This window comes from Cnephaeus nilssonii, assembly GCF_951640355.1.
Source record: "Cnephaeus nilssonii genome assembly, chromosome: 10".
Lineage (NCBI taxonomy): Eukaryota > Metazoa > Chordata > Mammalia > Chiroptera > Vespertilionidae > Cnephaeus > Cnephaeus nilssonii.
The window spans coordinates 50,311,885-50,333,775 of record NC_137081.1 but is presented as its reverse complement, the minus strand read 5'-3'; the positions used below and the strand labels follow the sequence as shown (position 1 = coordinate 50,333,775).

General features: G+C 37.4%; 1 protein-coding gene across 1 annotated transcript in view; it reads right to left on the bottom strand.

The window, feature by feature from the left end:
- Nucleotides 1–214: 214 nt before the first annotated feature.
- Nucleotides 215–21,891, bottom strand: part of GALNT3 (polypeptide N-acetylgalactosaminyltransferase 3) — a 54,846-nt gene continuing 33,169 nt past the window's right edge. Inside the window, exons 4-11 of the mRNA XM_079782444.1 lie at nt 16,785–16,934; nt 14,217–14,451; nt 13,605–13,722; nt 11,680–11,880; nt 9,146–9,277; nt 8,836–8,937; nt 2,767–2,919; nt 215–1,318 (exon numbers count right to left, since the gene is read on the bottom strand). Coding sequence (XP_079638570.1) covers nt 1,196–1,318; nt 2,767–2,919; nt 8,836–8,937; nt 9,146–9,277; nt 11,680–11,880; nt 13,605–13,722; nt 14,217–14,451; nt 16,785–16,934 — 1,214 coding nt within the window. The 3' untranslated portion in view covers nt 215–1,195. The remainder of the gene's footprint in view (nt 1,319–2,766; nt 2,920–8,835; nt 8,938–9,145; nt 9,278–11,679; nt 11,881–13,604; nt 13,723–14,216; nt 14,452–16,784; nt 16,935–21,891) is intronic.

Below are 21,891 nucleotides of genomic sequence, written 5' to 3'. Positions count from 1 at the left end.
TACAAAATTTTCTAAACATCTAACATGGAATCTTCTCCATTACCCATTCTTTATGCCATGATTATCAAATGTTTCAGTTTTCCTTAAGAAATATCTGATGGCTCTATAATCAGTTCTTAGAAATTCAGAATACAAAATTCATGTGTCCCCTATTTATTATCAATGATACATTTTATCCAAAAGAGAAAAATACATAAATACAATGTTACAACAGTAAGGATTTGTTTTATTGTGTTTTCCACATAGAGAGAAAGAAGGTTTTTTTAATGAAAAATATTCATCACAAAGACAATCTACTAATTGAACAGTAACAAATTGAATTAAGTCAGTAACAAATAAAATTTCACTTTAAATGAGTCAAGTATTCTGCATTTAAAATTTAATTTCACAAACATTCAAGATTAGTGAATTTTGGTAAGAAAAAAAGACTAGAAGGAAAAAGACACCTTTTCAACAGATAGTAAGTTATAAAAGTTTTTTTAATTGCTTTGGGAAAACACAGTATTGTTACTTTAAAAAAGTCTTTTAAGAAAGACTTAAGTGCTTCAAATCAAGTGGGCTTCAGACTAAAAAATATTTTAAAATTCGCCAAGAAATTAAAGTTTTAAAAATAGTTTACTGCTTATTCATTTAATTCCATGTTTAAGGAAACATTTGACAGATAAGTAAACAAAAGGAAAAATAAAAAGTTTACCTACATTTTCATGTAATAAATTCTAGATCTATAAAAATTTCCTGGTTTGTATATAAAGACCAATGTTTGACCTTCATTGATCCATTTGTATGTAGTTAAAAAAATACAGTATCAAATCTTTCTCCCTTCCCCCCAAAAACTAGAAGAAATATTTTAAGTGTGAGTGTGTGAATGTAGCTGTGCATATCCTTGAGTGTACAAATCACACAAACATCACTTTACTTGGAAAATTATTTTCATCACACTGTAAACATATCTTCTCCTACATACGGACATTTCAAAAGAGTCTTTGGTATTATTAATTATTGTGCTTTGAAATGGAAACAAGGGATTTCTGTAGCAATGCTACAGAGACATTGTAAGATATAAATAAGAAAAATGCACTTGGAATAAGTTACAATTAGCTGCTTTTGCATAATTTTCAAAAACTACAGTGTATGCCTAGTCACAGTTTTATGAGAAAAAATATCTCCTTTTCAACTCCTTAATTTTAAGGAACACTTAATCATTTTGGCTAAAAATCCATTTTTGGAGTGGATCTGATGGATTGCAAGACACTAAGCTTGGATGCTCTCCATTTGCTGAAAGGCACATCTTTAAGAATGGATTATATAGAAGTAGGTCCTAGAATAAAAGGAAACACAACAGACATTAAGTTTTAAGACTCAAAGTTAACTCATAAATACAAAAACTACTTTTGGTCTTGTAAGGACAGAAAAAAAAAAAAAAGGCCTTTCTTTTTCTTTGCTATAGCCTTCCACAATTTATGAGAAGCACCTAAGATGTTAGCTCCTCTGATTCAAACAGCTCCTCTGTTAAACTACAAGACAAATACAAGATAGTCTCAAGGCTACATTTTTGCATACCCCTCCTCCCTCGGAACCAAGGGATAATTCGCACCAAGGATTCTCTAGTTAATAGAAAACTCCCTTCCCCTGCAACCCCCCCCTTCGAACAGGCCTCTTCTGAACTCTTCATAACTTTTGCTCTAAGCATGTTTTACAGGCTTGGGAAAAATATTGATAAGACACCTCCCTAAGGCATCTGCTGGTACAGTCTCCTGAAAAACAAACTCCACTTCAGCCTCAAATCCCCCTCACCTAGCAACAGCAGCCATTACCCTTTAAAAGGTGAAGCCAGGTTTTTGTTTCTTGCCCCTGTATTGATTAGCAATGCATGGGCTGGGCCCTCTCCCTTAGGGGAAAGTGAAATAAACTTCCTCTCTACATTTCTTCTTTTAGTTGTGAATTCTTTCTCAGCCCAAGTCACAGGCCCAAACCCTAACAGGTCTCATCAAAGCTAACGGAAGACCTGCACAACAAATATACACCATTCTTAACTTGTTATTTTCTAAGATCAATTATGTCTGATAAAATCTTGTTGGTTTCTGGAGTAAACACCACCATTATGCCACTACAGAAGGTAGTATATAAATGAAGAGAGGTATACAGAGCAAGGTCTCAATCAAGTTTTCAAACAAGAAACATTCCAGATATATATACCCATAAGTGACAAACTCTTTTAAAAAATGTAAGTCATAAAAGTCAGTGTTCTTGCATTTCACAAAACAATTTTCAAATAAGAGCTACTAGATTCCAGCTAATCCCTAAAATATGTTTTTAAAAAACAGAAAAGAACTTGAGTGTATTCTCTCCGTTCTAGATTCACAAAAAGGTACTCAAACAGGGGAGGAAAGAATTGAGCACTTCAGGTAAGAAAAATAATGATTTTCTTTTCTCTCTGCCAAGGAAAAAAGTATGTCTATTACAAGAAGCATTATAAGAAATTTTAAAAGATAAATATGGGCAACAATTATTAATAATTCACAGAAGTGTTGATCTGCATAAACCATGCTTTAACTAAGCTTTCCAATTATTTTGTTCCTAAGAGTATTTAACTCATATATTCTCTTTTATCACATTGGTAAACAAACAATAACAAAGTTAAGAAAAGCTCAGAATTTCTGATGGATAACATTAATACAATATGTTTCATGTATGTTTCCAGATAAGCAATTAGAGCTATTCAAAACAGTAATTACATAAAGGAGTGAATTAGCTGCACTGAGGTACCTTTTGGATCTCCCATATCTGTTCTCCAGTGGCAACTGTTTTGTGACCTTTGTAGGTACATGTCTTCAGCTGAACAGGACCTGGAGCAGCATGGAGACATAACTCCTTCTGGATGTTATGCCGAATTTCATGTTGAGCAGAGTATTCAAAGTACTGTGAAAGAAAGACTGCTGTTACTGACAAAGCACCCTATATGCTCAGGTGCAAGGTAACGGTCCAATAAAAAAAATCAGCAACTTACCGAATAATGAAGTCATGTCTACTTCAACAAGATAATACAGGAAGAATTGGTATCAAGAACATAAGCTGAGTTTTTATGATAGAAGATACTGTAACCTTTCTCCAGCCTATTACCAGCAGGAAGTTACCTAATTAAGATGTTATTGTCTTCCTCCCCATATCAGAAACTGGAAGGTATCTGGTAGGATGGAGGCTAGGTCAGGTACTCCATAGGAAAGGGCCTGGCAAGCTCTCGCAAGCACCTTAACTGCTGCTTCCTCTCTACAAATGTCCCTTCTCTCTTATTCATTTCAATTCTTGGCATTTTTATTTAAACTAGCAACAATTAAATGGGGGTAACCTCCTTGCCTCAGTGTCCTTGCCTGAAAGGTGGGTAAATTAATAGCTCCTACCCATCTTACCTAATAATAGACAAACATGTAAATTGACTATAACTCCGCTACACCACCAGCCAATCAGGAGTGATATGCAAATTAACCCAACAAAGATGGCAGTTAATTTGCATACACAGGCACCGAGTGACAGGGGAGGGACACTTGCGTCATCACCATGGCGACGATGCAGGCATTCTGCCCCACCTCCGGTCTCTCAGGGCCTCTGGGCAGCGTGGGAAGGCAGGGCCAGAGTGGAAAGAAGTGGCTCCAGGGCCTGAGCAGAAAGGGGCTGGGCCGGAGTGGAAAGGCAGTGCCAGCAGCCAGGGAAAGGAAAGCCCATTCTAGCATGAATCTTTGTGCATCGGGCTTCTAGTTAGAATTATAAAGAAAAATGGGTTAATATATGCAAACAATGATAATAACTGGCTTGTGGTGGGCATTCAATACATTTTAGCTATTGTTACTATATTGATGCTTCTTTCTCCCCATACGTCCAATTAATTACTAGTAGTCCCTTCGTCCTACTGAATTGTTCTCTCAGATGTTACCATCCCACCCATCCTTACTTCCATATCCTCACTTCTCTTGTTCAGGCACTCAAAATCTCTACTGTAACACCTCCAGTCATCTGCAGTTTCTGCTCCTATACTTCAATTCACTCTGCTACCCCAGTAAGTGGAAACTCACTCTGCTTCAGTTCACTTAGTCTTCTATAACATTTATTTGATCCCCTACCTCCCCTGCTAAAGTGAGTCACTGCTGTTACTAAGATAAAGTCCACACTCCTCAATTGGTACATGAAACTTCCATTTTCAATCTTTTATTATCTATTGTCCCAATTATATACTACTAGAGGCCCGGTGCATGAATTCGTGCATGTGTGGGGTCCCTCTGCCTGGCCAGCGATCGGGGCTAATCAGGGGGAGGGAGGAAGCTGGCTGGTGGGGGAGAGGGACCGCAGGAGGTTGGCCAGCCTGGGAAAGGGACCGTGGGAGTTTGGCTGGGCGGCCCCCCCAATTTGGGCCAATGGGGGAGGGCAGGCTGGCTGGGGGAAGGGACCACGGGAGGTTGGCCAGTGTGGGGGAGGAACCGCAGGAGGTTGGCCGCTTGGGGCCAATAAGGGGGATTTTGTCTTCACAACTATAGCAGTACATTATAAGCTCTAAACAAATATTCGTTGAAAGAATATGTGAATAATTTCTCCAGAGACAAAACTATAAAAACATCTTTATGGCAATGATAAGAGAAAAACTGATAAAACAATGTTATAAAATATATCTTCAACTTTTTTTAAATAAATCTTTATTGTTCAGATTATTACAATTGTTTCTCCTTTTTCCCCCCCATATCTCCCCACCACCTGGTTCCCACCCCCCCTCTGCCCTTACTTCCCCCCCTGCTGACCTTATCCATAGGTGTATGATTTTTGTCCAGTCTCTTTCCGTACCCCCCACACAGACACCCCTTTCCCCCTGAGAATTATCAATCCACTCTCATTCTATGCCTCTGATTCTATTATGTTCACCAGTTTATTCTGTTCCTCAGATTTTTAATTCACTTGACTTTTAGATTCACTTGTTGATAGATATGTATTTGTACTTTTTATCTTTACTTTCTTCTTCTTTTTCCTCTTTTTAAAGAATACCTTTCAGCATTTCATATAATACTGGTTTGGTGGTGATGAACTCCTTTAGCTTTTTCTTATCTGTGAAGCTCTTTATCTGCCCTTCAATTCTGAATGATAACTTTGCTGGGTAGAGTAGTCTTGGTTGTAGGTTCTTGCTATTCATCACTTTGAATATTTCTTGCCACTCCCGTCTGGTCTGCATAGTTTCTGTTGAGAAATCAGCTGATAATCGTATGGGTGCTCCCTTGTAGGTAACTAACTGTTTTTCTCTTGCTGCTTGTAAGATTCTCTCTTTGTCTTTTGCGCTTGGCATTTTAATTATGATGTGTCTTGGTGTGGTCCTCTTTGGATTCCTTTTGTTTGGGGTTCTGTGCGCTTCCTGGACTTGTAAGTCTATTTCTTTTACCAGGTGGGGGAAGTTTTCGGTCATTATTTCTTCAAATAGGTTTTCAGTGTCTTGCTCTCTCTCTTCTTCTGGCACCCCAAAAATTCGGATGCTGGTACGCTTGAAGTTGTCCCAGAGGCTTCTTACACTATCTTCAACTTTCTGAATTCTCTTCTCTTCTTGCTTCTCTGAAGGAGTGTCCTTTGCCTCTTTGTATTCCAAATCTTTGACTTGATTCTTGCGTTCCTCTAGACTGCTGTTGGGTCTCTGTATAATATTTTTTATTTCAGTCAGTGTATGTTTAATTTCTAGTTGGTCCCTTTTCATATCCTCGAGGGTCTCATTAAATTTATCGGCCTTTTCCATGAAATTCTTGAAAAACCTTATAACTGTGATTTTGAACTCTATGTCCATTCGTTTGTTCTCCTCCATTTCTTTCATTTGGGATCTGTTTCCTTGCCTCCTCATTTTCGCTGCTTCCCTCAGTTGGTTGGGTAGCTTTGTGTACTAGGTGTCCTATTGGTTCAACGGGTCAGCCTCCCAGTTACCTGAGGTGGACACTCTTGGTGCACCCCTTTGTGGACTGTGTGTACAGCCTTGTTGTAGTTAACCTTTTGCACTCGGATGTCGAGTGTGACTCGACACGGTTAGCATTAGAATAAAGGAATCAAGAAAAAAGCGAGTGCAAAGGGTTAAGTCTTTTTAATTTCTTTATTGATTAAGGTGTCACATATTTGTCCTCATCCCCCCATTCCCATCCCCCACCCCTCCCCACGGATGCCCCCACACCCCTGTTGTCCTTAACCATTGGTTAGGCTTGTATGCATGCACACAAGTCCTTTGGTTGATCTCTCCCCCCTACCCGCACCCTCCCCTACCCTCCCTCTGAGGCCCGACAGTCCGATCGATGCCTCCTTGTTTCTGGGTCTGTTCTTGTTCATCAGTCTATGTTGTTCATCATTTCCCCTAGATGAGTGAGATCATGTGTTACTAGAAATATACTTATAAGAACTGAATGTGAGACGAGCAATAATAGTTATGCTGACAGGCAAATGAATCAGTCTGTAGTAAGTTTCTTTCTGGACCAACAGTTCTTTTGAGACCCAATTTCAATGTCCACCAGTTCCTTATGTGTACATGTTGGCACTGACTTTTCAGCTCTGGATGGTCTTGATTGTTGTTGGTGTCACTGGGAGGAATTGACCTCCAGGCCAATTGGCTGTGAGGACCTGCTGTGTCTATAACGGAAGAATTGCTGTGCTGGAGACACGTTTATGGGGCAGGACTTGTTCTAGTAGGGCTTTGGTGCTCAGAGTCTGCCTCTTGAATGTGTCCCTTATGAGAGTGGTTGAAATCTGGTGTCGTCTCACACCGACCACTAGATACACTAGTGTCTGGATCTCCAATGGGGTGCAGGTCAGCTACTGTCTGAGACCCCCCAGCAGGAGCTACAGCAAGAACTACAGTTTTCTCCTCTTTGCTTGGGTGGTTTTGGAGCAGTCTGACTGGAGCTGCAGTTTATTTGGTTAAGCTGCCACAAAACAGGCCATTTATATGCAAAAGCCGCTGTGTGGAGCCTGGGCGGGTTTGTAGAATGTGCGGGGCAGGGTCTCAGGGCGGGGCGGGGTCTCAGGGCGTCACTAGGCTAGGGCGTGGCAAACGGCAATGGCTGCCGTCAGCCGTCTCTGCCTTTCTGCGTTTCCAAGTCCCTGCATCCCGCGCTCCAGAGCAGTAAACAATGATTCCTGGGTGCACCTCTGCAAAAAAGTCACTCTCACTTTCCAAACTGATGGCCGAGAGTCCAGCTTCTCCCCGTAGGCGTCTGGGTCCTCCGCGTGTCCCCAGAAACTGGATTTCAGAGTGATCGGGAGCTTGTCTCCCTTCCGGTTGAAGAAAAGCCGCATGCCCAGTCGCCCGCCACCAGCCCGATTCGCACGCCTCCGTACCTCAGCTTTTCAGCGTTTGTGCTCCTTTCTCTCCTTAGTTGTAAATCTTCCACTCAGCCAGCTTTCCCGTGGTTCTGGGTGGTAGACGTTTTGTCTTTTAGTTGTATTTTTGAAATTGTTGTGCAAGGCGGCAGTTTAGTTGTTTAACTTTGCCGCCATCTTGGTTCCTCCCTCTATCTTCAACTTTTATGATAAAAACAAATATAATGCCATACCCAGAGGTGTGGCTCAGTGGTTGAGCATTGACCTATGAATCAGGAGGTCACTCACCATTCAATTCCCAGTCAGGGCACATGCCCGGGTTGTGGGCTCAATCTCCAGTGTGGGGCATGCAGGAGGCAGCCAATTGATGATTCTCTCTCATCATTGATGTTTCTATCTCTCTCTCCCTCTCTCTCTTCCTCTCTGAAATCAATAAAATACATATTTTTAAAAAAGAAATATTAACCATGCTCTGTTAAGCATGATTTTTCTGACTAGAGAAAGCATATTCTAACCTGGCTGAGTGTTGTATGCCTTGGGACATGGGCATTAACATCAGAATGCAGTCCATCCTCATTTCTCAAGAAACTGTCTACCATTATGTAAAAATTCACAACCTCTTGGCTGAAACCATCTAATCCCAGAGGCCCTCGCCCTTTGAAACCCCCAGCCCTTATTGCCTATAACCTGGTCCTGGAGGCACCTGCCCTCTGCAACCCTTCTCAGCCCACATTGCCTGTAACCTGTAACCATTATACCTTGCCTACTTTCTGAAATATAGATTTCCTGAAGGCGTTAGAATCTAAATTGCTTGAGCCCAGCAGTGTACCTGACATGCAGGAGTCACTCCATGAATTTGGTGAATTAATAAATGAAAGAAAAAGTCTAATCATTCCAGGAGTTCACTTGTAAAGGCAAGGAAAGAAAGGTAAAAACTCAAAATAATATTTTAATATGTTCTCTGCCAATAGTAGGCCAAATAGTGATATTTGACATTTGAGTCTAAATTGGAAAAACAGTCAAAAAGTGGTAACAAGCAGAAATGTCATCAATCAAAGAGAATCAAGAACATACCTTATTTTTAGAACATTTATTATGGCTATGAAAATTACTTATAACACTGCTTTTTTTGGTATTAACATGATTTATAATTCAGTATTGAGTCCAGTTAAATATAACCTTTATGTATAATTTTGCAAAATCACCATGCCAATAGTCACACAATATAAAAATTCCATATAAAAGATCCCATTTCTTATTTTAAAAGGCATTATTCCATTATTTTCTCATTTCTTTCTATTGAATAGGTAAGCAACTTCAAATTGTTTTCAGAGCCAGAGTGAAAATCAAAATAAAGCACTCTACAACTTCAATGTAAATTTCCAAACTTAATTTAGAAACATTTCACACACCAGTTATGTGAATATAAAACTGATGTAGGACTTCTGAAAAATATGCGATAACTTGTGTTTGTAAGGACTAATAAAAAGGGAGGATTTTTAATGCAGGGCTCACCTGGTTTCCCCCAAGTCCATGACACGTATATAGAATTAATGGTTTGCTGCCTTGATTATTTTCTCCAACATCCAGACATAAAGGCTGACCGACGCTTTTAATCTAAAGGAAAATTTTCAAGTTATAAAAAAATTTAAAATCCATGTGGTTTATATATTTCTTCAACTGATTTTATCAAGTAGTGTAAATAATAATAGTGTAAAACTCTCAAAAGCAAACAACCTGAAAGTATTTCAGCAATTTCCCCTGAACCACATAAATGTTGGTGGCAAGGAGTATACCAAGTAAAAAGGAACAGGAAAATACTCACATATCCAGATATAACAGGATTAAGGTCTGGCACATAGACTTCTGGATAAATATTGTTCAGGTACCATGTAAAATTTTTACATTGAAGGCGGTGCTTTATTTCTAATCTTTTTGAAAGATCACCAAATGATTTCTGGAGAAAGATGACAAGTGAAGAGAAAGCTTCATCAAAAGAGCACTGGTAAAATCCTTCAAATGCTACTATTAGTATTTATCTTTAGGTCTTAAAAAAATTCTGGGTTAAATGCAAGATGAAATTTAACTGCATTCATAATTCATTCAGGCAACAAGTATTCCTGCCTGCTCATTTTTGGCTTCAAAGAGAATCAGGGAACACCATGGTACTGGTCAAGCATAATTTTACTCTTCCTATGTACCACAAACCTCCCCCATGGGACAAAGATCTCTAGCAAAATGCTATGAACAAAGAAATTGTAGTGGGAGCATTCAAAATTGATCCCCAAAATGATCTGTATAGTGAGGTGTGAGAAAACAGGTATAGAGAAAGTGCCAAACATTATGTAATTTATATCTTTGCTCTAATCAAGATCACACACAAAAAAAATTTTCTAGCTTTATAGGTGTAGCTTATTCCTAACAATAGCCCTCATAATATTCTAGCAATAACAGTATGTTGGTAGAAAAAGGCAATGGCATTTTATTTTCCTTTATTTTAAGGGACTAACAAACAACTTTTTTAAAAAGCACTATTAAACTGAAAAGGAATTTAGTCTGTAGGGAAAATTTTAAAGAAAATTATATTATCTTTGGTACCTAAATATATGAAAAGGTAAATTCTCAAGCTAGTCAGTGCAACTACAGAAAATATTTTCCTTACCAGCTTCAAAGTCTTGAACCCAGGTGTTTTAGCAAAAAGTATAAAATTCTACAAAGGACTTCTGGCTAGCTTATGCATTTTACAAGCAGATCTATTTGCCCCGTGTTAAAAAGGGGGTTTGTTTGTTGGCTGACACTCCTCTTTGTGGGTGAGCATAGCTGTATTTAGCACCTACTTGCCTGCTTAGCCAAGTACCCTTGTGCAGTATACAATCTGCCCAATTTGTCTTGGTGGCCTTGGGTAAAAAGATAGCAATCTAACCCAGCAGGGCTCTGACTATGCATCCTTCTGACATGTTACATGGAGACACTAGAGGCCAAAGAAAAGGTGGAAAAGAGGTAACCATATCTTTATGACAGTCAACAGTGGTTGATGCCCTTTAAGCCCAATATACAACCCCTTCCCCACAAATCAGCACTGTTTCTTATAAAGAATTGGGTGCCCCTTAGCCAATGTGGCTCCGTGGTTGAGCATCGACCCATGCACCAGGAGGTCACCGGTTCGAATCCGGGTCAGGCACATGCCCAGGTTGCTGATTCAATCCCCAGGAGGCAGCGATCAATGATTCTCTCTCCTCATTGATGTTTCTATCCCTTTCTCCCTCTCCCTTCTTCTCTCTGAAATCAATTAAAACATTAAAAAAAAAAAAAAGAAAGAATTGGGTGCCATTCACTGAAGCATGTTCTTAAATTGTCCAGTTCATTTACCACATCCAATATGAAAACTATTGGAACTCAGTTTTCATGTATTGGAGACCATGATTCTGCAGAGCTTTTATGTATGGCAGGTCAATAACAGTACCATTTGTTAGCACTTATTTCTTTATTTCACAACTACTCTGGGAGATGGCAAGTATTTCCTCTCTTAAAACACAGAAGGACAGAGAAGAGAACTGGTTGAGCATACATCCCACATCCAGCCAAGCTCTTAACCAACTTAAGAAGTGCCATCCCTAATTAAAGTTTCAAAGGGGCTTTGCCAAGGTGTTCCCTCCATTGTATAGTGGAACCAGAACTTGGGAAAAAAGGAAAAAAAGCTATGATACTCCTGGCTTATTCTCTGGCCACATTCTCTCACTGTCTCTATCTCCAGTTCAAAAACCCACTTAGCACATTGATTTAGGTGTTAATCACATCACCTAAGACCAGTTAAAAACAATTCCACTTAATCTTATTTTCTTTAAGAAACATTTTGAACCAAAGCAGTTACAAAATTAAATGGCTTCCAATATTAAAAAGGATATGCTCGCCCAGATGGTGTGGCTCAGTGGTTGAGCATCAGCCTATGAACCAGGAGGTCACAGTTCAATTCCAGTCAGGGCAACATGCCCAGGTTGCAGGCTTGATCCCCAGTAGGGGATGTGCAGGAGGCTGCTGATCAATGATTCTTTCTCATCATTGATGTTAATCTCTCTCTCTCTCTTCTTCTCCCTTCCTCTCTGAAATCAATATTTTTTTCCCCAAAAGGATAGAATCAATGAGAATGACTAAATTTTTAAAAAGCAGTTTACTCAATTTTCCTTAAAAAAAAATTGAACTGGCATCATAAATTATATATTTTAAATGTTAAAAAAAAACCCAGCTTCAAAAACAGCCTTTTAAAATATTCTGTATTTGAATTGACTCAAGTAAATAAAAAAATATGGGAACTGGGGAGTGGATTTTTATTGTAATTTAATTACTTTAGCTCTAACTTACTTGTTTAACAATTTTTGCTGCATCTGTGTTTCTCCTATAAAATATTTCCTTGTATTCATCCATCCAGACTTCTGCAAGGCGAACTTGGTTGCGAGCAATCACCTGAGTGCCTTTTGGAAAGGTATGAGGGCTTTTGCTGCGAAAAACATGTCCAACAACAGAGCAAGGCATAATCTCCAACTGCCCACCACATTGCCATACCTGATAATTAATGATATTTGTTTAAATTTACAGTATTTTAGGAAAATCAAAGTGTTGCTTTTAAGTTCACCTTTAAGATATTATTAAAAGCAAAATATAGAAGAGTTTTAGCACAACTTCACAGATAGTCTCTGCCCCCCATCAGTTCAGCTTAAGTTCTTAAGTATAAGAGCAATTTTATTAAATGGTATACTAAAGTCAACAAAAGCATATTTTCAGAAATTTAACATAATAATTATTTCAGATCTCTCATAAAAATGAATCCAGGAATTTATTTTTTTGCAAACAATTATGCAAGCTCTAATATACACAGAAGACCAAAGCCTCTTCTGCATTTGACTTCTGTCTTCTTATCCGATTTATATGGTTACTCTCTTCTAGCGGCCTTGGAGTAAGTGAACCCACACTCCATTATCCCTTACATATCCAATTTTTAGTGAAGACAATAATTCTGAATAGTCATTATTACCAAAGTAAAATCTATTAAACTTATGAAGTAATTGGTCATTTATAAAAAACTCATACGTATGTAGAGATAGTAAAAAAAAATGTCCTTGCATTAACTCTAAATGAAATGATAAAGCATTAAAATCAATACCTATCCACTTAAATATCTTGACAGTTAGTTCTGCCATATATAATTACTAAGCAAAAAAATCTAAAATAATGTTTAATAGTATGTGCTAGTATCAGGGCAAGAGATCAAATTCTCTTTTTTTTCTCTCTTTTAAACAAATGAGAAAACTCAGTGATATGTTCAATTCAACAGACTGTGCTTGAGATCGAACATGTGTGAAGGGTTGGGAATACTGAAATGAATAAAACAAGACCCCTGCCCTTAAGCAGTTCATACTTGGCTAAGATCATCACTGCCATTATGTGATGGATGGAGTCAGAGCCAAAACTTAAATCTTCTAATCCTAGTTCAGTTATTTTTCCACTACATTCCAGCACAGGGGATAAAAATGAATGACAAAGTCATTGCAGAAAATGAATTCATGAAATCAAATAAGTACATATGGAGACCATCCGAAGCCTTTGTTTTGTTTCTTATATTAACTTTTCATATGTTTAGGGATGGGGGATCTCATTTAATACAAAGAGTTAAGTTCTATATCCTTTAAAATTATACATAAATGTTTCTCCATTCTGACTCCCTTGAGAATCAACTTATTTCCTGAAGCACTAGATTTAATTATATTTATCTTGGCTGGAATTCAGTAGCTGCAAGTGCATTAATTGGTGTTATTGCCTGGACACAGGCATTTAACTGATTCCTCTTGTTACATTGGCAGCAATGAATAAATATATTAAGTTACATTTTTTAAAAATCTTTTTGCACAGTTTATTTTACTTATTTTTTATTGATTTCAGAGAGGAAGGGAGAGGGAGAGATAGATAGAAACATCAATGATGAGAGAGAATCATTGATGGCTGCCTCCTGCACACCCCACACTGGGGATCAAGCCCGAAACCCAGGCATGTGCCTTTGGCCAGAATTGAACCCGGGACCCTTCAATCCACAGGTCAACCCTCTATCCACTGAGCCAAACAGGCTAGGGCTTAAGTTACATTTTTAAAGGAAATATCCTATTCTAAAATTTCTAGCAATTAAATTTTAGAAAGCACAAAAAGTAAAGACTGCATACATCCATGGTAATCAGCCAATTAGAACAAACTATAAATTTCATTGTTTTATAGGTATGCTATGTTTATAAACTTACTCTGAAAGACATTTCTATATTTTCACCTCCCCAGATTTCCATTTCTTCATCATAAGTTCCAATATATTCAAAGTATTCTTTTGATATAGAAAAAAGACCTCCTGCAAAAGTGGGTGTTCTGAAAAATAATCCATTGTCAAACTGTATTATAAAAGTCAAATAAGAAAAAAGAACATCTTTAAAGAACAACTGAATCAAATCCACAAACATATTAAAGAGAGATTCTAATTCCAAAGCTCTTACATAGATGAATAAAAACTGGAAATGCTATCCTCAAAGTCAAGTTGGGGAGGGGGTATTTTTAAGTATCCTTTCTCAAAGGAGTAAAATTATTAAGTATCTTCTAACCAAGCTTAAAGATTCTTAAGTAATAATTATAAAGAAGGCATACGAGCTCACCTAATGCTAATTCTTACTAACATCATGGGTAAGTATATAAATAAATGAATTCTCTATTCCCTACATATAGAATGGGTGTGCTCTTTATTTTGTTAGGGTGAATTATCTTGGGGGCAATTATGATAAAAAGCAAAGCCTACATACATATTGAAATAACTGAAATAGACATGTATACATTTATATAAATTATGACTTTGTCTACCATCAACTTACTTAATTGGGTAGGTTTCATCTTTCCTTCTTTGTCTCTCATGATCAGGAAGTGCTTCCCAGCCAAATGAAAGGCTCCAGTCAAAATTCCCACGGTTATGGTTACTTCCATAAGGAGAAGGTTTGTTGAATTCAAATGTGTTCATATCTATGGATGCAATATCTGGACTCACAACCGCAGTGTAGTTCTCAGCTATTCTGGCCAACAAAGGTTCTAACCAACCATAAAAGCACTCACCTGAAAGGAACACAATTTTAATTAATTCAATGAAAACTGGGTTTTTCCCCTTTTGTTTTTGGGAAGAGGGTGTACAGAGAAATGAAAACAAAGTCATTTGTATTTGGAATATCTTTATAGGGGGAGGTTTCTTAAAGGTTTCTTGTGAAGAGATCAAGGTAGGATTTAGAAAGTAAACAAGATTCAGCATTGTTGGGAAAATTTTCCTACAGATGACGATCCATTTTATACCTCAGAAAGGGAGCAAAATGATACCAATGTATTTAAATTTCAGATGAGGTATTTCTCTTTCTAATGGACCATGAATCTAAGAAAGTTTTTTGCCGATCCATACCATCTAGCCCCGTGTATTCTGACTTACTTAAACTGGTCTTCCCTGAGTAAAAGAGAGTAATCAAAATTTTCATTCCTCTAACTGGATCTTAGAAGAAAGTAAGTCAAGGAATCAGGATATTATGATTTTCGCAGTTGGAGAAGAAGGAACATTCAAGCCTGTCCCAGCCTTAATGGAAGGTGGGGCAAAGTAATGCTATGAAAGGTCTGGGCCCTGGTCATAAGCCAGGTTGTCTCACAAACCACACAGAGTTCAGGAGATGCTGGCATGTACAGTCCTACTCAGAGCTCCCAGCAAGTGCAGTTGGACAGTCATGGTCTAGGAGGAACTTCAAACACATTCGCACGGAAGGGAAGAAGTCCAGTCTGACATTATTATAATTTTGGACCAAGAGAGGGAAGACTGGAGGATGGACCATTTCCTTTTAAAATCACCTCTCTTGGATTACCCTAGATCTCTCTTCATTTTTAAGTGGCTGGAATTAAGAGACTGCTGGATGTGTTAGCTCTAAAGAGACTCCCAACAAATCCAAAAGCCCTTCTGTGACCATTAGTGTAAGCTCACTACCTAATTTGCTGGGTCAAACACAACCAAGGACTAGCAAATTCAGAGCTAAACACTCATACAAAAAGTAACACCCACTACAGTAAACTTAGAGCTAAAGGGATGAAGTGACATTTCAGTAATACCTAATGTGTATATTAAACACTGACTCTAAAAATATTTTGCAAATTTATTTAAAACTAGAGGCCCAGTGCACAAATGCGTGCACAGGTGGGGTCCCTCGACCTGGCTGGCAATCAGGCCGATTGGGGCCGTCTCACCCAGTCCCGATTGGGGCCAATGGGGGCCAGCTGGCGGGCCAGGAAGGGACTGTGGGAGGTTGGTTGGCCAGCCAGAGAGGGACCACAGGAAGGCTCCAGAGTGTGTCTGGCCCTCTCACCCAGTCCCAATTGGCTGGACCCCAGCAGCAAGTTAACCTACCAATCAGAGCATCTGCCCCCTGGCGGTCAGTGCATGTCATAGCAACTGGTCGAGCGGTCAACCAAACGGTCGACCATTCGTTCGGCACTTAGCATATTACGCTTTTATTATATAGGATCATTGGCACTAAAAAAAAAAATAAAAAAAACACCAAACCACACACACACACACATTAAAATAAAAAAGGAAAAAAAAAACCAGCAGCAACAACTAACAATGTTCATGGAAGAGATACCAGAAATTGGAAGGGGAACCTGTAACTTGGTACAAGAAGGAGTGTGTGAAACCTTGGGGGAGGAAGAGGAGGGGAAGAATTGAAATATACAACTTAAAAGTGTTAGTACAGAAACAAAGTTTATGATAGGGTTGACTACATATAAACAAACAAAACTTTCACTCATTTAAAATTATAGGAATCATCTGGCATCCAGCCAGTGTGGCACATGATGTTTTGATTCCCAGTCAGGGCACACACCTGGGTTGTAGGCTTGATCCCCAGTAGGGGGCATGCAGGAGACAGCCGATCAGATCAATGATTTTCTCTCACTATTGATGTGTTCCTCTCTCTTCTCTCTTCTCTCTCTCTCTCTCTCTCTCTCTCCCTCCCTCCCTCCCTCCCTCCCTCCCTCCCTCCCTCTCCCTTCCTCTCTAAAATCAATAAAAATATTTTTTAATTATAGGAATCAAGAATAATAAGGATAAAAACACTTTAAAAAAATAGAATGAGCATCAGAAAAAGATCCCAAGCAGGGATAACTTGCTGGGAACTGGCCACTGTAAGACATTGAAGTTGAAGAGCTTTAATCGCAAAGAAGGCAAGAAATTTGCATAAGTGAAAGGAAGTCCCTGTGTACTAAAGCTATAATCTCCTTGGGCTGTCAATGCTATAATCACCAGTTGAAAATGATGTTAAAGAAAATGCAATTAGGCATTAAAGGAAAGGCTTCCTTACCTTTTAAATTAGGGGGTAGGGGAAGGAAAAATGTTACAACCATGTCTACACATATATACTTACAGTGAGCATCTAAAAATGTGAGCGTTTCAGCTGTTGCTACTGTTGCTCCTAGCAACCGTGCAGTGATCAGACCTTTTCTCTCTCTTTGTCTGACTATTTTTACTATAGGAAATTGTTTTATATATTCCTCTAGTTTATCATGTAAGTACTCTGTAAAAAAAATAAAACCAGGATTAACTCTTAAGTTTATTTTCATATATGACACATGAAAGCTAATAAAGAAACCACAGGGCAATCATACCTCCACATTCATAATCTTAACATTTACACACATTTTTTCATTAAGATGAAAATTATATCTTTAACCCTTCATTGAAAAAAAACTACACATGAAAATCTTAATTTCTGGACTATTGTAACATATAACATTATAACGTATTCTATATATGCCATGTTAATACTTTGAGGCAAAATGAAAGACTTCACATGGAGTGGATTCAGGAGTCAAGAAAATGCATTTGGAGATCTGAGAAAATTAACTAAGAAAGTAAAGAAACTAAATTTGGGCAACAAAATATTTGATGCTTTTAAAAATTATTATTTAATTTGGAAATTTGAAGAAAAATGCCAAGTATCAAAAGGATTCTCTGATACTTAGGCAGTGATCAAAATATTTTAAGACCAAAATGTTGAGCAAAAGTAAGAAAGTCCAGCCCGGCCACTGTGGCTCCATGGATTGAGTGTCCTACCACACACCAAAAAGTTGCTGGTTCAATTCCTGGTCAGGGCATACACCTGGGTTGTGGGCTCGATTCCCAGTAGAGGGCTTGCAGGAGGCAGCCATTAATGTTTCTATCTTCTCTCCCTCTCCCTTCCTCTCTCTAAAAAAAAAAAATCAATAAAAGCATAGTTTTTTAAAAAGTAAGAAAGTTCAAGGCTACAGCAGTTTGGGGATATTTCTGCAGAGTCAGCAGAAAATTTTCAAAAGTTTTGGAGTCTCCTGACAGAATTTTTTCCAATTAAAATATGGAAGAATAAGGGAACATGTGAATCAGGAATGAAGCTAAAAACAAGCAAAATTTTAGTAATAGATGTATCATTTAAGATATTAAGTATTCCAATTTGGATGAGAATGAGACACATTATAAGCGAGATTTAAGACAGTAGGTAAAAGAAAACACATTAATCAGGTCAGTCAAGTATTCATATTTTTAAACAATTTCTTAAGCCTGCTTTTCATCACTAAGTTTTGATTTCTTGTTGACTACACAATGCAGTTCTTCCAGTGGGCTTCCTGGGCCCAGAGGATAGCCTCAAAAAGATTGGGGAATCCTGGCTGGCGTGGATCACTGGCTAAGAGTCGACCTATGAACCAGGAGGCTACGGTTCGATTCACATTCGGGGCATATGCCCAGGTTTCGGACTCTATCCCCAGTGTGGGGCATACAGGAAACAGCTGATCAATTATTCTCTCTCATCATTGATGTTTCTATCTCTCTCTCCCTCTCCCTTCCTCTCTGAAGTCAATAAAAATAAAAAAAGATTAGGGAATATTGAGAACATAAATAAATGTCCTATTGTAGATGTTTGCTTTTGCCAGATTTCAGAAACAAATGTAGATGGTTTCATCTGTGATTTTTTTTTTTCAGTGCTTCAGTGGTGAAGATAGGAGAGTTGCTTATTGAAAACGTAAACACTCATAAAGAAGTGAGAGTCTAGAAAAAATTTTAGTAGAAAAACAAATCTAAACATTGTTGTCTCAGAGTAATAGATTAACTTTTAAACACCTTCTAAGTTCCTCAGAATTAATTTTCTGAAAGACAAGCAAAATTGCAATTTTTCTTAGAAATATAATTATAGATATTTCTGCTTTAATCATAGACTTGTAAAATAGAAACATTTCAAAGGTATTAATGTGGGTTTTTAAAAAACTGGAGTCACTGTAGATTCCATAAAATAAGAAGTCCTAATATTGTTTGAATTTTAAAAAAAATTATTTACCCACACCTTCCAAACTTCCTGTAAATTCTTATCTGCCCCCTAAATTTAGTCCCCATTTATACCCCACTTTTTGTGAGGTTAAGAGCACAAAGCTATGAAATCAGATCTCCTGGGTTCAATTTATAGCACCATTACTTTTAGCTGTGTGACTGTGAGCAAGTTATTTCACCTCTTTGTAACTTAGTTTCTTTATCTCTAAGATGGAGATGATAGGATTTATCCGGACAGAAGATTGTTGGGAGGATAAAATGAGAGGTTACTGTACAACTAAAACATTTAAGAGAGGGCCTAGCACAGGGCCTATACTCTGTAAATGTTGATTATCTTTTGTTTTGCTATCACTGATAGTTAACTACATCTGTTATTTGATTATCCACATACTTCTGCTGCTTTTCCCTAAGCCAGTTAAAAACAGGGACTGTGGTTTCTACTTCACAAGCTATTTACAGCAAGTAGGGACACATTTTTCCACAGTGGATATTCACTAGACAGCTCTTTGACTCAATAAGACACATTATATTAATACGCAAAGATAGCCTTTGCCAAGAAAACCCAAATCTATTCTTAATTGCTATAGAGAATTATAAAAATATTCAGACCCTTTTGATCAAGCAATTCTACTTCTAACTTATCTGAAGATATAATTCAAAAGAAGAAAAACAGAAGTGCAAGTATATTCATTGCAGTGTAATACAGAATAACAATGAGGTGAATAAAGGTAAATGGTTACATAAAATGCATCTAGTCCATAACTGTCATTAAAAATAAAGTTTTGAAGGGAAAATAAATGAGCTAATAATGTTCTGTGACATGTCTGATTTCAAAACTGGATTTATGACATCGGTATAATTAAACGTTCTATATTTAGATAATGATTAAAAGAGGAAAAGATTAAAATAATTGAAACAGGAAGATTATGAATAGATGTCACTTTTCATTTTGGTTTCCTTTAATTCTATTAATTTTCTTTGTGCAATTAAATAATAAAGTTTCCTTCAACTGGAGACTTTTCAGAAGTAGCCTTACTGTTCCCCTATTGCCTCACTACTTGAAAAATCAAGCAAAATAAAAATTATCTGTGAATCAAGTTCAAGAAACCAAAGAGGGAAAGATTTCTAAAATAAAGTGATAGTTGTTTTTTAAAGCTAAAACATATGAAGTATGCAGAAGTTAATCAGATGTCACTTTAAACTCTATGGGCTGCAGTCCAAACTGTAAGGATAAAAAGAAATTCAGAACAGATCAAGCAGTAAGTAAATTAGTTGATTACAATTGAGTGGTAAAGTAGCCTGGGTAAGAGGATTAAGGATTCAAATCAGAGATCTGCATAAAGTGCTTAACTATATGTAGGGGACTTGAATTATAAAACTTCCCCATTTGGCCTGACCAGTATGTCTCAGTGGTTGAGCATCAACCTATGAACCAGGAGGTCATGGTTCAATTCCCAGTCAGAACCCATGCCTGGGGTTGTGGGCTCGATCCCCAGTAGGGGACATGCAAGAGGCAGCTGTTTGATGTTTCAATCTCTCCCTTCTCCCTCTCCTTTCCTCTCTCTCTAAAAATCAATAAAAACATATTTTATAAAAACTTCCCCAATTGGTAAATATGTCTCACATCCAAGCAAAAACTCCCCAGGTGATAAGCAACCTTATTCCACATAGATGTTAATGAAACTTGAGAACATAACTTCAATCCACTGAGATTTTGTTTTGAAACCATAGGAGTGCTTAGAACAGTGGTTCCTAACGTGGGGCACACACCCCACAGTGGGGCAATTTGATTTTTAAGGGAGGCAATTCTAGAATGAGTTATTAACAGTCAATTTTTTGCATTTCTTATGGTTCTAGGGGCCTCATCTACAGTATATAAATATATATTGTGATTATTTATGCATTTCAGTTCTCTATTATGTTTTGAAACTTTATTTGCTATTTTTTCATATCACTTCATATTATTTTTTAACAATTTCTTAGTGATTTCTTCCTCAGTACTTCAACTGTCCTTTCGCTCTTTTATTTTTCTCTTTCATGGATGCCATGTTCTTTGGCAGCTTGTTTAAACCAAGTTAATGGCCTTTAAGGCTTTTTCCACCTGAATAGGAGTTCATTTTTTGAATAATGTATAATAATAAAAGTGCAATATGCTAATTAGACCGGATGTCCTTCTGGATGAAGCTGCAGCAGCGGGGGCTGAGACAGAGGCAGCCGCCGCTGCCAAGCCCCTTGCACGAATTTTGTGCATCAGGCCTCTAGTAAGAATTATATGTCATGGGGGGGGGGGGCATCAGGATTTTATAGATGCTTAGGTGGGGCATGGTGGAAAAAAGATTGGGAACCACTGGTTTAGAATTATATGTAGAAATTATTAAATAAGTAAGTAATTGTATATAAGAAATAAATAGATTAGTAATTTATGCTTTATTCACTTATTACCATTTCTAAAGTCTTGGTACAGCTTATAATTGATGACATATCACTTAATCTGCAGTATCTTTTTTTTTTTTTCTTCTCATGATACAGAAAGGAATGGTTTATCTTACCACAGATGTTGCTTTGGATTTGATGAAAGAATACCAACCCCATTTTACAGATGAGTAAACAGCTAATTAGTGTTGGAGCTGGAAGCTGTCCTTAAAGAATCTGGCTCCAAACTATGATTCATTCAGGAATAAATGTTGTAATCATTGAAACAATCTATATCTGTTTGGTATTTAAAATGCTTGTAATGTTTGAAAATTTAGCAAATTAGAGTATTTGTCGAATTAGCCTTGTGATTTCAATTTAAAATGTGTAATTTAGTAAGTACCTCTTGACTTTAATTTTAAGTAGCTATGTATTAAAGAATGTGGCTAACTTTGCAAACAATATTGGAAAATTTAAGAGCCAAACTAAAACAGGATGTGATGACTCAGTGATTTTTAACTACTTATTTATATTAATTACATTTATTTATATTAACTCATCTAATTTTCAAAACAACCCTAAGAATTATGTACTATTTATGTATTTCCTCAATTATAAACCACACAATTGAATACTTCTTATAATCAATAGCAACTTAGTTTAATTGGCTATGAGAGCTTCTTAAACTAGTAGTATATAAACTAATTATGTATCATACAATAAACTTGATGAAATATGGTATTTTTTCCACTTTACAGATAATG